Source organism: Phalacrocorax aristotelis, chromosome Z (assembly GCF_949628215.1).
Source record: "Phalacrocorax aristotelis chromosome Z, bGulAri2.1, whole genome shotgun sequence".
Classification (NCBI taxonomy): domain Eukaryota; kingdom Metazoa; phylum Chordata; class Aves; order Suliformes; family Phalacrocoracidae; genus Phalacrocorax; species Phalacrocorax aristotelis.
Genome location: NC_134311.1, coordinates 71,209,361 through 71,221,516, shown reverse-complemented (window position 1 = coordinate 71,221,516; position 12,156 = coordinate 71,209,361). Strand labels below are relative to the sequence as shown.

At 41.6% G+C, this 12,156-nt stretch overlaps 1 protein-coding gene across 4 annotated transcripts in view; it reads left to right on the top strand.

Moving 5' to 3' along the window:
- Positions 1–12,156, top strand: part of UNC13B (unc-13 homolog B) — a 219,705-nt gene that overhangs the window by 188,934 nt on the left and 18,615 nt on the right. For all 4 annotated transcript variants that reach the window (XM_075079702.1, XM_075079701.1, XM_075079700.1 and 1 more), the window contains 3 exons: positions 2,415–2,503; positions 5,634–5,786; positions 7,738–7,861. In XM_075079702.1, coding sequence (XP_074935803.1) covers positions 2,415–2,503; positions 5,634–5,786; positions 7,738–7,861 — 366 coding nt within the window. The remainder of the gene's footprint in view (positions 1–2,414; positions 2,504–5,633; positions 5,787–7,737; positions 7,862–12,156) is intronic.

Sequence of the window (12,156 nt, the reverse complement as noted above, 5' to 3'; positions counted from 1 at the left end):
ACCACATGCTATAGGGACTCTGTAACTGACATGTAATTTATATACATGAAACAGCAGTACACACCTACAGACACCTTCATAATGAACTTAAATCACATTTAGGTAGTTCCCCAAAATTTGCTTTCAAGCCAAAGCGTGCCAATGCCTAAGCATTAATGATCAGTAATGTATTATGTGGACTCCTACTTCCATAGTAGCAGTTGCTCAGGAGACAGCAGCCTTTCTAGGATGACAGAGGACTTGGTGGATGCTGAACCAGAGTGCTTACCGCCAGGGCTTTGCTTCCTGAGGGTAAAGCTGGACACCTCAAAGTTAAATCTGGGCAGCTGGTTGCACCCAGAGAGCTGTGAGGTAACGTTCTGGAGGAGAGTGAGTTCCTCACCACAGATAATGGAGCTCGCCCCACAGGAAAGCATTGCTCCAGCTGTCACTTCTTGCAGTGCAGGGCTGTCGGTCAGCCTTTCTTCTGGTCCTGAGGAGATCAGTTTGCAGTCAACAAGTGCAATAGCAAGGAGAAGCTTAGAGGTAGTTGGTGAGCTCTCCATGTCACCTCACAGTGAAACAAGTCATTAATTGGATGGTTTGTGAACCAGGGCGAGTTGTTGATCCTGACCTCAAATGTCATCTAGACCATGCATCTGGTAGTTTATAAAGAAGTAGAAGTAAATAGTGTGGAAAAGCAGTTACTTGAAATGTTTTGATCAATCATGAACTGGTCCTACCTCAAATCTACCAGAAATGGCCAAAATTAGAGGACTGTTCAATGCCATTAATTGTAGATAGCAAACCAGTCAGCTTGTGACTCATTGCCCCTTTAAACAGTAGGAGAAGGGAAAGATTAATTTAGGGGGCAAGACAAACCACCACCAACAGATGCTGGTTTTGTTTTGTTACCTACAAGCTTGGCTAGAATGACTGCTTATTGGCATGACATGAGCTTCCTTCTGCCTTTGTGGAGGCAGTTATAAAGGTAATAGGAATATAAATTCACTTTAATAAAGGAAAAATAATCAGAGCTTGCAATGCCTGGTGTTATAAGGCTTAAGTAATCATAATTTGCTTGGATTTTAAAAATTATTTTAAAAATTCTGATCCAGAAGTTTCATTAGCACAGGTTCAAATGCCTAATAGAGTCAGTTTTCTGTGCCAGCTTACAACAGGAAAATTGAACGGATCAGATTCCAAATCCCCTAAGGGTTGGCTTTCTGTGACAGATGCTGAGGAATATGAAGAGGCCTTCAGCACTGAATATAGAGGTGGGGACTCCTGTCATTGTCAAATCCTGTATAGCTGCATTATTGGATATACCATTAAAATCTAAACTCGTTTTTAACCGCTATAATGGCATCTGGCTCATTACATTTCTAGACACTCTGCCTTGGAGGTAAGGGCTGAATCTCTGAATGCCAAATACAAAAACCTTCCAGAAATGTTTGCTTTACAAGTAGTTTGCCTGCCTGCATACAAGGCAAGTCTGTTTTACAAGGTACTTTTTCAGAGCAAATTATCCCAAAGCATTCATCATGTGGTGGTATGTATACACAAAGGTAGATTGCTCAAAGGTGGCTATTTCGAGGCTGGAGGGATGACTACAGCTGGAACACAGAGCACTGTTGAATTTACAAACAAGTGGCTTTGGACTAGTAATAACAGAGCAAGCACTTCATTACAGAATGTGCCACGGTGTCAGCAGTGTCCATACAGTGCTCGGGGCACTTTGTTTGTTTGTTTTGTGAAGTCTCCTCTGAACAGTCATATACAAAAAGCTATCTGGTTCCATGTGAGAGAAGAGCTACTTGTGCTCAATCCCCATAGCTGAGATTATGCTGTACAAAAGTGATTAGTGCACAACAGTTCCTGCCATGATATTGTGGCCAGATTTTCCAAGTAGCTGGGGTCCAGTCTCCTGAGAGCAGTGGCTGGGCCAATCTTCAGTTTGCACGCTGACAGCAGGGTAGAAGGTGAAATAGCATCTTTCAAGACTGTGTATGGAGAAATGCACAAGTAAATAACATCCAGTCTGAAAAGCCCTGTCCCCTTCTAGGCTTAGAGGAGTGAAGTGACCCGTGAGCCCAATGCAATGCACAGTGCTTGACGATTTCTCAGCCTGCTTACTCTGTCGGCCACAGGGAGTTTGCACTCACTTTCTTTCTCAACTTCACAAATATCAGGAAGGGTATCAGAGGGTACTGGAGCCTGGGGAAACCATTTGCTGTGGTTTAGGCAAATACTTGTTGATGATTTCACAGCTTCTGTAACAGCAGCAGGCAGAGGAGGAGGGCATCCTAGCTGGCAGAGTCCAGTGGTGATAGTACACCTGCTTATCAAGAGTAGCCTCAACAGTGAAGAGCAGCACTGTGAAGGACAGAGACTGCCTTCTGGGTTCAACCTAAGTGCTCTTTTTTCATCCACAGTTGGATGCAGAAGCAAGTGACCATCTCAAAGAGCTCCAGGTGAAGCTGAACAATGTTTTGGATGAGCTGAGTGCAGTGTTTGGTAACAGGTGAGTATAACAAGGCCCCTGTCCTTGAACCATTCCTTTCTTTTGCCTAATTCCATTCGGTCAGGTTAAGAACATATAACAAACTCGTGTCAACTGCATTGTATTTTTATTTTGGTCATAAATTCAGGGTCTTTCAAATACTGAGACTATCTAAAGAAGTGAGAAATGTGTTTAAGGTCTCTCTTTCTGTATTGCTCTGCTTAGAAATGTAACGTGGAGATCTCTCAATTGTGAAATGTATTTGAATTACATAGAGTGATTTTTTTCTGTAAGTAGTGCTGGTCAGCAACAGAATTGCCTGCTCCCTTATTGCTCGGAAAGCAGTTTCCAGCTTAGTGTTTATGAAAAAAACATTCTTATTTAAACGTTCTGCTCTAAATATATGAAACAGTTGACTGATTTCTGATTGTTAAATGAATATTGGAATGGAAACAGGTTTAGAATTTGAGATTGACTTGTTCTAATGTTGCAATGAATGGGGTTTTCTAATGTTTTAAGGGGAGGAGCTCTTTAAAGTATCACCAGATTAATTGATGGCAATCAAGTTTTATTGCAAATCATGTTACCATTTACCTCAGGATAAAAATGTGCTCAACTTCATAATACTTTTGTAGTGAGCCATAAAAGATGTCAATTAAGCAAAATCTAGAAATACAGCATTCCCAATTGATCTTCAAAGCCAACCACTCCTCATGATAAACCCCATTCATTTCATGTTCTGCTTTATAACAAGATTAATGCAGGCGTGAACTGTCGTATAGCTGAAACATGGGCAGGGGGAATAAAGCAAATTGTACCAGCTTGGCCTCCTAAAGTCTACAGGTTTGCAGTACTTATGACCAAAAAATCACGGTGGGATTTATCAGCGACCTTTTGGATTTCAGCACACAGAGCTAAGTGAGGAGCTCCCACTGCCAGTAATGGATGCTGTAGCAAGAAATGGAGAGATTCAAACTGTAACTGAATTGAATCGATAAGGTTCATAATTAGATAGAGGATGATGAGAAATCATAATTAGGGGGTGAATTTTGTTACTGAAACCTGTCTCCATGGTGTCACTGCTACAAGACAATTAGGGTACAATCTTGACACTTGCAAATATGATTTAAAGAAATAATTCAGTATCAGCATACATACCAGGGAGGGTTTTAGAGGGATGTGCCGGCAAGAGATTTAGCCAGTCAGATGGCTCAGATGCTTTGCTCATTCCTTAACAGTAACAGGGAATGAAAAGCAGAGCTGCAGTTCACTGTATAAGCAGGACCTTCTAAAGGATGTAAAGGTGGAAGGTAAGACAGAAGTCCACAGTATTCTGTGTCGAGTCTGTGAACAGTTGCTCCTATAACACTGTGCGCACCTGGTGCTGCAGATCTTTTCTTCGTCTGTGTGGGATCATTGCACCTGCTGGGAAAGCAGCATACATCCAGAGAGCCTCATCACCTTTGCGCTGAGAGAGGGTTATGTCTGGACACAGAAGCTTTTTCTGCTTTAGATGATATCACAGAGAAAAGGAACCCTGAAAGGGTTTATAGTTCATGCAAGGCTAGCTGCTGTTTTGTTCTTGGAGGCTGTAGGAGTGATGGAGGGAATTCCTGTGAGGATTAGGGAGCAGAAGGCCCTGTCTGATAGCATGGGTAAGGTTGTCTTCTAATGTGATGCTGCCAAGGGCTCCTGTTAAGCTGTACATCTACATGAGCTTCACTTTCAAGTGAACCTGTTGTCACAGTAACTGATTTATAATTTTTCATAATTGGTGGCAATTTTGCCTCACATTAATTTTTATCTTAAAGGGATGCTGTTATTTTTCATCCTCTGGCTGCAGATGTACAGCATCTTGAAGCAGCATCCCACAATTGCTGTAGTATTTGGGAGAACTGTGGGGTGAGATAGCCTGTAACAGAGCAGGGACTGTCAGCAGTATGGGAAATTCTTGGTACTATTTTATTTGAGGTGACTATGCCTCTGGTTAAGCTGTCATTGTAGCCACAACAGGCTGCTGCAAGCCACTCTTCCAGAAATGGGGAAAGCAGAAGTGGAGGCTGCGTGGAGAAAGACTGCTGGAATGGCTCCAGTGAAAGGCAGGTTAGAAGTGAGCAGAGGGACTGTGAGGCTGGAGGTGGCAGTGCAGGAGAGGAAAGAGGTGATGGCGTGGAGAAGGAAGATGAGTGCCACAGGGCAGAGGGGTTGTATGCTAGCACCCAACTCACAGACGTCCTAGGTGGCTCACACAGCAGAAGTTCAGGCCACTTACGCATATATAAAGCTGACTTCCAAGCCAGTGTTCCTGCTCTTAAATCTTTACCCTAGCTCCTAGCACTGACTTCTCTTCCTGGTTTCAAATCTCTGTGCTCTGGATACCTAAATGTCACTTGCAGTCCTATTGTTAGAAACTGTACTTTTACATGCCAAAGTATTTTCCTTTATTCACTGAATTGATATGTTGACAGCTCTGCTGATCTATTCGTCATTTTTAACCACTGTAGTATTTCATTTTAGACTTTCTCTTAGCAGTAGAAGATGGAGAAGTAACTGTGCTTTAATGGCTTGCATGTCACTTCATTACAGTGATGCTGGTCATTTCACAACTGAGCCCCACATCCCATTTTGACATTTTGATATAGCAAGGACTGTATGGTAGTGGAATGTTTTCAGTTCGTGCCTGCCTTCAGGCTATCTATTATTTTAAAGACTTAGCCTATGATGGGTTGTAACCAAATTACTGCCAGTGAATTCCTGGATGCTCAGAGTTGTGCATGCATCATGCCATTGCTCCATGCTATATCCCACTCTCTGTTGTGTAACACCCTGTGTAGAAAGCAAAGATACAGCAGGGTGCTTTGAGCTAATAACAAGTGTTTCTTGAAATCAGGAAAGGATCATTTGTTTTTGCAACGTGAATGAACAAACTCCTCTCAAGTGAGATTGTGTCTTGTGTTCAGAGGTGGTACGCTGTCTGTGGATGATTTGCACATAGAACTGGATAGCATGCCCGTTAGTAACAAATACAGTAAGGAAACGAGCAGAAAATCTTGGGTGCATGGTTTGTGGACTTGTAATATTTTACCTTATGTATTGGAGCTGAGATCTCTGCCACTGATAATCTTGGTTTTGCTTCTCTTCTATCTGTCAGTTTTCAGAGTCGTATTGATGAGTGTGTCAAGCAAATGTCTGATATCCTCTGTCAAGTGAAAGGGACGGGAAATGTTGCTGCTAATGCCAGAAACACAGTTGCACAAGATGCAGATAATGTCCTGAGGCCATTGATGGATTTCCTGGATGGAAAGTAAGTGAGTGTTCAAATATATGTTACATGCACAGTGCATCGGATTGGGAACAGGGTGGGGAAGGAAAAATAGCTCCATGTCCTTGGGTTGTTCTTGAGATGTTCAGCCTCCAAATTCCCAGGAAGAATTGATGGGTTTTCTTCCCATATCTGCCTCTCTCTTCTAGCCATGGATCACCTCTTCAGCCTTCATTCAGTGCCAGAGCACACTCTCAGTTCTCCTTTATCCCTCTGGCAGCTAGAGCTATCAGCAAAACGCGCTGCTGATCAAGTAGTGGGAAAGACTGATATTCTAAATTTACTAGCTACGGTTTTTTCCCTATACAAATTGTACTGCATCCAATTAGCAAACATATTGCAAACCATGCTTACATACTTGATACATATACTACTCAGTATCCCAGCCGTGTTAAGTGTGTGTGTTATAGTCATACCTGGTGCTGTTCTGACTAGAAAACAAACTTCTGAACTATGGGATGTACATAAGCTTGATCCATTGCTTTAATTAACTTTTGCCATGAACTCCATGCAGCATGAGTCAGTGGTGCAGGATCTTTTTGTGGCTAACTGCGCATAATTCTCATCAGCTAAGCCTTGATCTACAAAGAGAAATAGTTTTAAATCATTGTAGAAGTTAAACTTCTTGCTGATGCACAGCAGTTACTTACTTTGAAAGGGGTGGCCAGCAATTTTCATAACAAATGCTGTGAGACATGTGAAGCTTTACAAGTTTAAAATATAGTTTCTTTTGTTGCTCTTTGTATTGATTGTCCCTTCTTTCTTTTGGGTCACCATGTAGTAAGTGACTCTGCAGCAATCATCACATCTAGGAGCCCTCTCATTTGCACAGTTTCCATGCATGCCTTCATGAATCCTGAGAAGGCACCTTCCATTGTATGACTGGTAACTTGGTATGCTATGGGCTTTTCGTCTAGCTGTGCAGCACATCATTTTGATTATGATAATCCCAGCCTGGATTATTTTCTTTCCTTCTTTACAGGAGGAGAGTCTTTTTCAATGCTACCCACATTAGTCTTGTCCCTGGTCAGTTTTGTTCATTTACTGTCTGTGGGAAGAAGGGAAACCTGGGAGAAGATGTTGCACTATGTAGAAGAGTCAGCTATCACCTGTGCACTGCTGCTGGCTGCAGACTTCCTGTTTTCTAGTGTTCCCAGTGTGATCAGTAAATGCCAGTCCAGCAATAATTTCAAAGAAGAATCTAATGTTTCTTGGCCTTTTTAAATGCCTGTACAATAATAAAGGAGGAATAAATAGGGAGATAAGGCAGAACTTCTTTATGTAAAAGGGAATAAACATATGGCAGGTGAATGGTGGTGAATGCAATTGCAACAAAATACAGAGGAGTCCAAGAAATTCTTCAAGGTGTGGTCATAGAGATGGAAGATTTAGAGACTTCAGCAGCTCTCAGAAGCTGTGCAGGAACTTCTGCGTAACAGTCTGGGAAGTACCAATTTCAACTGATATGAATTCATATAAAATTAAACAAAATCATACTGAATGTCAATTCAACAAAAATAATTATAATAACCCCTTGAAGCTTAAAACTATTATTCTGTATTTGTAATTTTTTCCTATATGCCCTGTAAACCCCATACATCAGGAAGTATCTTCTTAAAGGGAACCAGTTCAATGGTACCTGCTTTTATTTGGACTATTCCCAACCACTGTAACTTAGTGATACCTTCTGTAATCCCCAGGTCAATAAATAGAAATGGTTGAGATCAGAAATGTCAATAATCCATTTTGGCCACACATCTTTAGTGCTAGAAGTCCAAGGGTGAAGACAGGCTGTAGTTTACGAAAAGGGAAGAGTTTTACTTTTAAAGCAATCATTATGACAAACTGCTTTGGATGTGGCACTGATTCTTCCATACACGTCTCCTTTGTCCTTGCAAATTGAATTTACTCAGTTCTTGCTCTCTTCCTGCAGCCTGACACTGTTTGCAACTGTGTGTGAAAAGACAGTGTTGAAACGGGTGCTGAAGGAGCTCTGGAGGGTTGTAATGAATACCATGGAGAAGCTGATTGTGCTGCCTCCTCTTACAGACCATACGGTAAAACATTTTCTCCTTCCTGACTCATAGCAGAAAGTGTTGCCATTGCCTATGTAACTCAGCTCCTTGACCTAATGAGTCATCTGTCCAGGTAAATTTGTCTGCATGTAGCCTGCTTGTGGATGGAAAGATATGTCTGTAACCTAGCAAAGTAAGAGAGCAGCTCTATTTATAGTAGGGTTGCAAGATACAGAGCACACTCAGATGAAAAAAACAATTCAAAATCCATGATCCAAAAGGAGTTGCCATCAAGTATATGAGATTACACTGATTGCAGTCCTTTAAAGAAAGCTGTGTATTTGGGATTGTAAGGCAGTTAGTGTTGTCTCGATGGCATTAGATCAACACCTGCAAAAACTTTCATCTAATTGTTGTCATCTGTTAGTCAGGTGTCTCTCAGTATAGATGTGATTAATTTGGGCTTGCTTATTAATGACAACACAACCCCTGTTTTACCCCTCAGACGGCTTTAACATCAGTTTGGACTGGCATTATCTCTATCTCTTTGATGTTGAGGAGTTGGAAGCATGTCCAGATAGTTTGTCTTCAAAGGCAATCTTTTATATAATTGTTCAGCTGCGTGGATGTGCTAGATGAATGTGTGTCATGAATGCAGTGATGTTTTTAACAATGGAACGTTAACCTCTTCCCTAGTTTTGAGAAACCAGAGAAACTGATTAAATGTCAGTCACGAATGCCCAGCTGCTCTGGGGGATGACACTCAGTTAGAGGCTGTGTGAAGTTTGGGCTACAACCTCTTTATTTGGAGATGATCCAGAACTCCTTTTCATCTCTGTGTTGGAATAAACGTGCGGTCTGGGGCTAATTTATTTTGATTCTTTTTTTTCCCCCAGTAGTAAGTAGAACAATAGTGGTCTTTACTATTCAGCAGTTGCCTACATATTTTGAGTGGACTTCTTGGGTTGCAGTGCCTAGAGAAGTGACGCAAACCTGCATCTTGCAGTAGGTGTTTCTTGCTCTGAGAGGGAAGGCCTTTGCCTCTGGCCTTGATGATGACAACTTTGAACAAAACTGCTGAGACGCAATGTGCTGTCATACCTACTAAGCATAAAATTAGCATGAGGTTTAAATTCGCTAAAGACTGGTTGCTCTGAGCTCTGATTTGGAGTAATCGTTTCTGCTTGCCTTTTTAATTTATAAAGGAGAAGAAACCTATGTAAATTTAAGATTAAATTTCTTTCCTTCTATTGAATTGCTTTAAAAAGGAGTCTTTGGGGACAGGTGCTAAAATCAGCATGTAAGACAGCATTAACATGACCCCTTTCAGAATAGAAGCAGTGAAATCAAGGGCCTCAGAGAGGACCGGGGGGAGCTGCTTGGGCTTTATACTTGCTAGTTTTGCATTTTAAAGACAGAGCAGGAGAGTGGTTCAGTGCTTGTATCATGAAGAAGGCAATAACTGTGATGAGCCAATTTTTCGAACCTGCAGGATGTTCCTATAAGTCACTTTGAGGTTTTTTTCACAAATAGTTTCTTGTTGGCATCACTTCAGTTTCAAATTAAGAAGCTCTTTTTGTGTAATGAAGCACATCCTCAGTTTTCTGAGATAATGCAAAATGTTCATAGCTGGATTTTTAGCTGTCTAATCAATTGTATCATAGCTAGGAGGCTGAACTCATCCAAACTGGAAAAGAGTCACTGTTTCAGAAAGGCGGTTCTGAACAATGCAGTGATTAAAATGGCCTTGTCTGCAGTCCTTGAGCAGGGAGCCTGTGACAAGGCTAGACTGGCCACGGCGGCAAAGACCTGCTTCCACTATGCCCTGGGACATAGTGATTTATTCTGTCACCGTCAGATTTTCATCATCCTAGTAATGAAGGCTGGCAAGGCAAGGCAAGGCAAAACTCAGGGTTGGTAGTGTGGGCAGAAGTAGCACTTTCTCTTTGCTATTCCACTTCTCTGCCATGCAACTCTTACCTAATTTTCCTTTCTATTAAAAGAAAGCATCAGGCTCAGAAATAGCTCCAGGCACTGTAACTCTCTGTCCTCCCTGCCCTCAGCAATAGAAAGCCCTAGTGCTGTCTCTTCATGTTTGAAGGACCACTGGATGAGGGTTTCCCTTCCAAAACCTCTCTGCAGCCCTTAAAGAACCAGGGGATCTTCATGGTAGGAAAGGGTCCCTTTTATAGAATATTTTCTCTCCTTTCTGTAAAATTACTAGAGGGTTCGAAAGTGTTTCTGATGGTGGTCAAGGAAAGGATGCTCAGGTAGATGGTTCTCGACATGCTGCAGTGTCTCACTTGTTTCTCGAATGACCCTGTCACTGCACAGTGCTTTAATGTCTGTTACTCTCCAGATTGATCTATTCCACTTAAATTAGCTCAGCCTGTTTTATACAGGGGAGAAAATCTGAGCTCTGCTCTTCCATTCCCTGCTGCTTCTGGAAGATTTTATGTAGGGTGGGGCTCAGGTGAGAAAGCAGGCAGCTACATCCTGTGAAGGATGCAATGGAGACGGGGCAGTTTTACAGCCTCCCACTCTGATGACCTGAGCTGCCAGTGCCTTAATGACTTTCAGATGACTAGCTTCTACCTTTCTGAGCATTGACTGTCCGTGGGTTGTGGGATTAGGAGCAACATGATCTCCAGTAACTCATCGAGCAGTTCACACCTCACCAGTTTTAAGTAAAGATCAACATTTAATTAAACACTCTGTGCCTTGGATGAGTGGATATGCAAACACAGCTCTCTGGGAATCCTTATTTTGGGGTTCAGTGCACAAAGCTTGGGGATATTAACAGATTAGTTATACATTTCTTTCTCCCTCACTGCTTAGGATAAAACTATAGCATGCCATCAGTGACTAATCAGGTCAATGAAGAGTTGCTTAATTTACACGCAGATGATTCCTCTGGAGCCTCTCCTTTATATATTTCACATGGTACGATGTAGCCATTCACATGAGGCTCCATTTGTTCTTGCTCCTGCTGTGCTTTTTTCTACTCGTAAGATTCCTCTTCACTAAATGAGAATGTAGTCCAGAATAAGAACAAAATTTTCTTTAAGCTGTGAACAGGTTTTACATGTGACTTCCAAACTGGTTCTTCTTCAGGCTCATCTGCAAGCAGCTCTGCTCCAGAGCTGTTCTGTGGTGGAGGAGAGTGTGGCTTTAAGAGGTTTTCTGAAACCTCTCTTAACTTGTGTTAGTTTAAATGAATCCTCTCCCTTGCACTAGCTAGGAGCCAAAAAGTCCAAGGCTGCCTCTGTGATGAGGAGAAAAAGCATTCATAGCCTTGAATTAAATGATGGTCTATGAACTGCACAGGTGCCCAGATCTCTGTGCTGACGGGCAATTATTTTCCCTTTTTTATGCCCACTTTTATGCCTATTTTCTCAAAGTTTAATACATAACAATAGCAAAAAAAAAAGTCTTTAAAAAGTTTTTAATTGGTGATAGTAAACATTGCCTGATGAAGTTTTTTTTTTAATTAATTTAAATGCTGCTAATAAATGATCAGATCTCATTGTTGTTGAATGTTGGAATTTAAAAAATCTGGGAATGGAATATAGAATACCAGATGAACCTTCCTTGGACTGGTATGTCTCAGAAAAATAAGCCTGAACAATAATATGTTTTCCAAAGAAGGACTGGAATTCAGAAGACTTGCGGTAGGCTTTTGTTTCCTAACTTTGTCAGCTGAGCAGAAGGACGGTTAAGCTGTGAGAGTTTGAGCCTCTTGGAACATAAGTCAGTGCAGTTCTATTGGCTTCTAGCAATTAGACTTGAGTCAGCTGATGATCCTTCTCTGAATGCTTTCACTGAGGGGGAAAAACAGACCATTAACAAGAAACTTAAAATCTTTGTGTTGTGGACTATAGATGTCTTTCATGATTCCAAAAAGTTTAGGAAGGTAAGACTAATTTCCTGGGAAGAACCAGGAAAACCAGCACTAAGGTCTGTCCCTCCTCCTGCCACATTTGTGACAGAGCTGGGCAGAAACAATTCATAATAAGGACTTCATTCTTCCTCATCTTCTGTCCTTGATGCTTTAATCAGTTCCGTGGTGGGCAGTTTTTCTCAAAACTACCTGATACTTAAGTCTAATTGTTTTCTTTCCCTAGAGGCACACCTGGAATAAGTGCTGTCTGTGGAGCTTTGTGCTAAGTTTTCCATGAATAAATAACTTTTTTGAGGAGATATCGCATCTTGTTTACAAGAATGCCATTTGGCAGAGGAAGGAGCTGTCAAGATTTTTACCAGCATTGATGACAAACTCAGTGTAACAGTAAAATAACTTCCTGCAGACACATTGACAGAGGTTGGCACTGACTGAT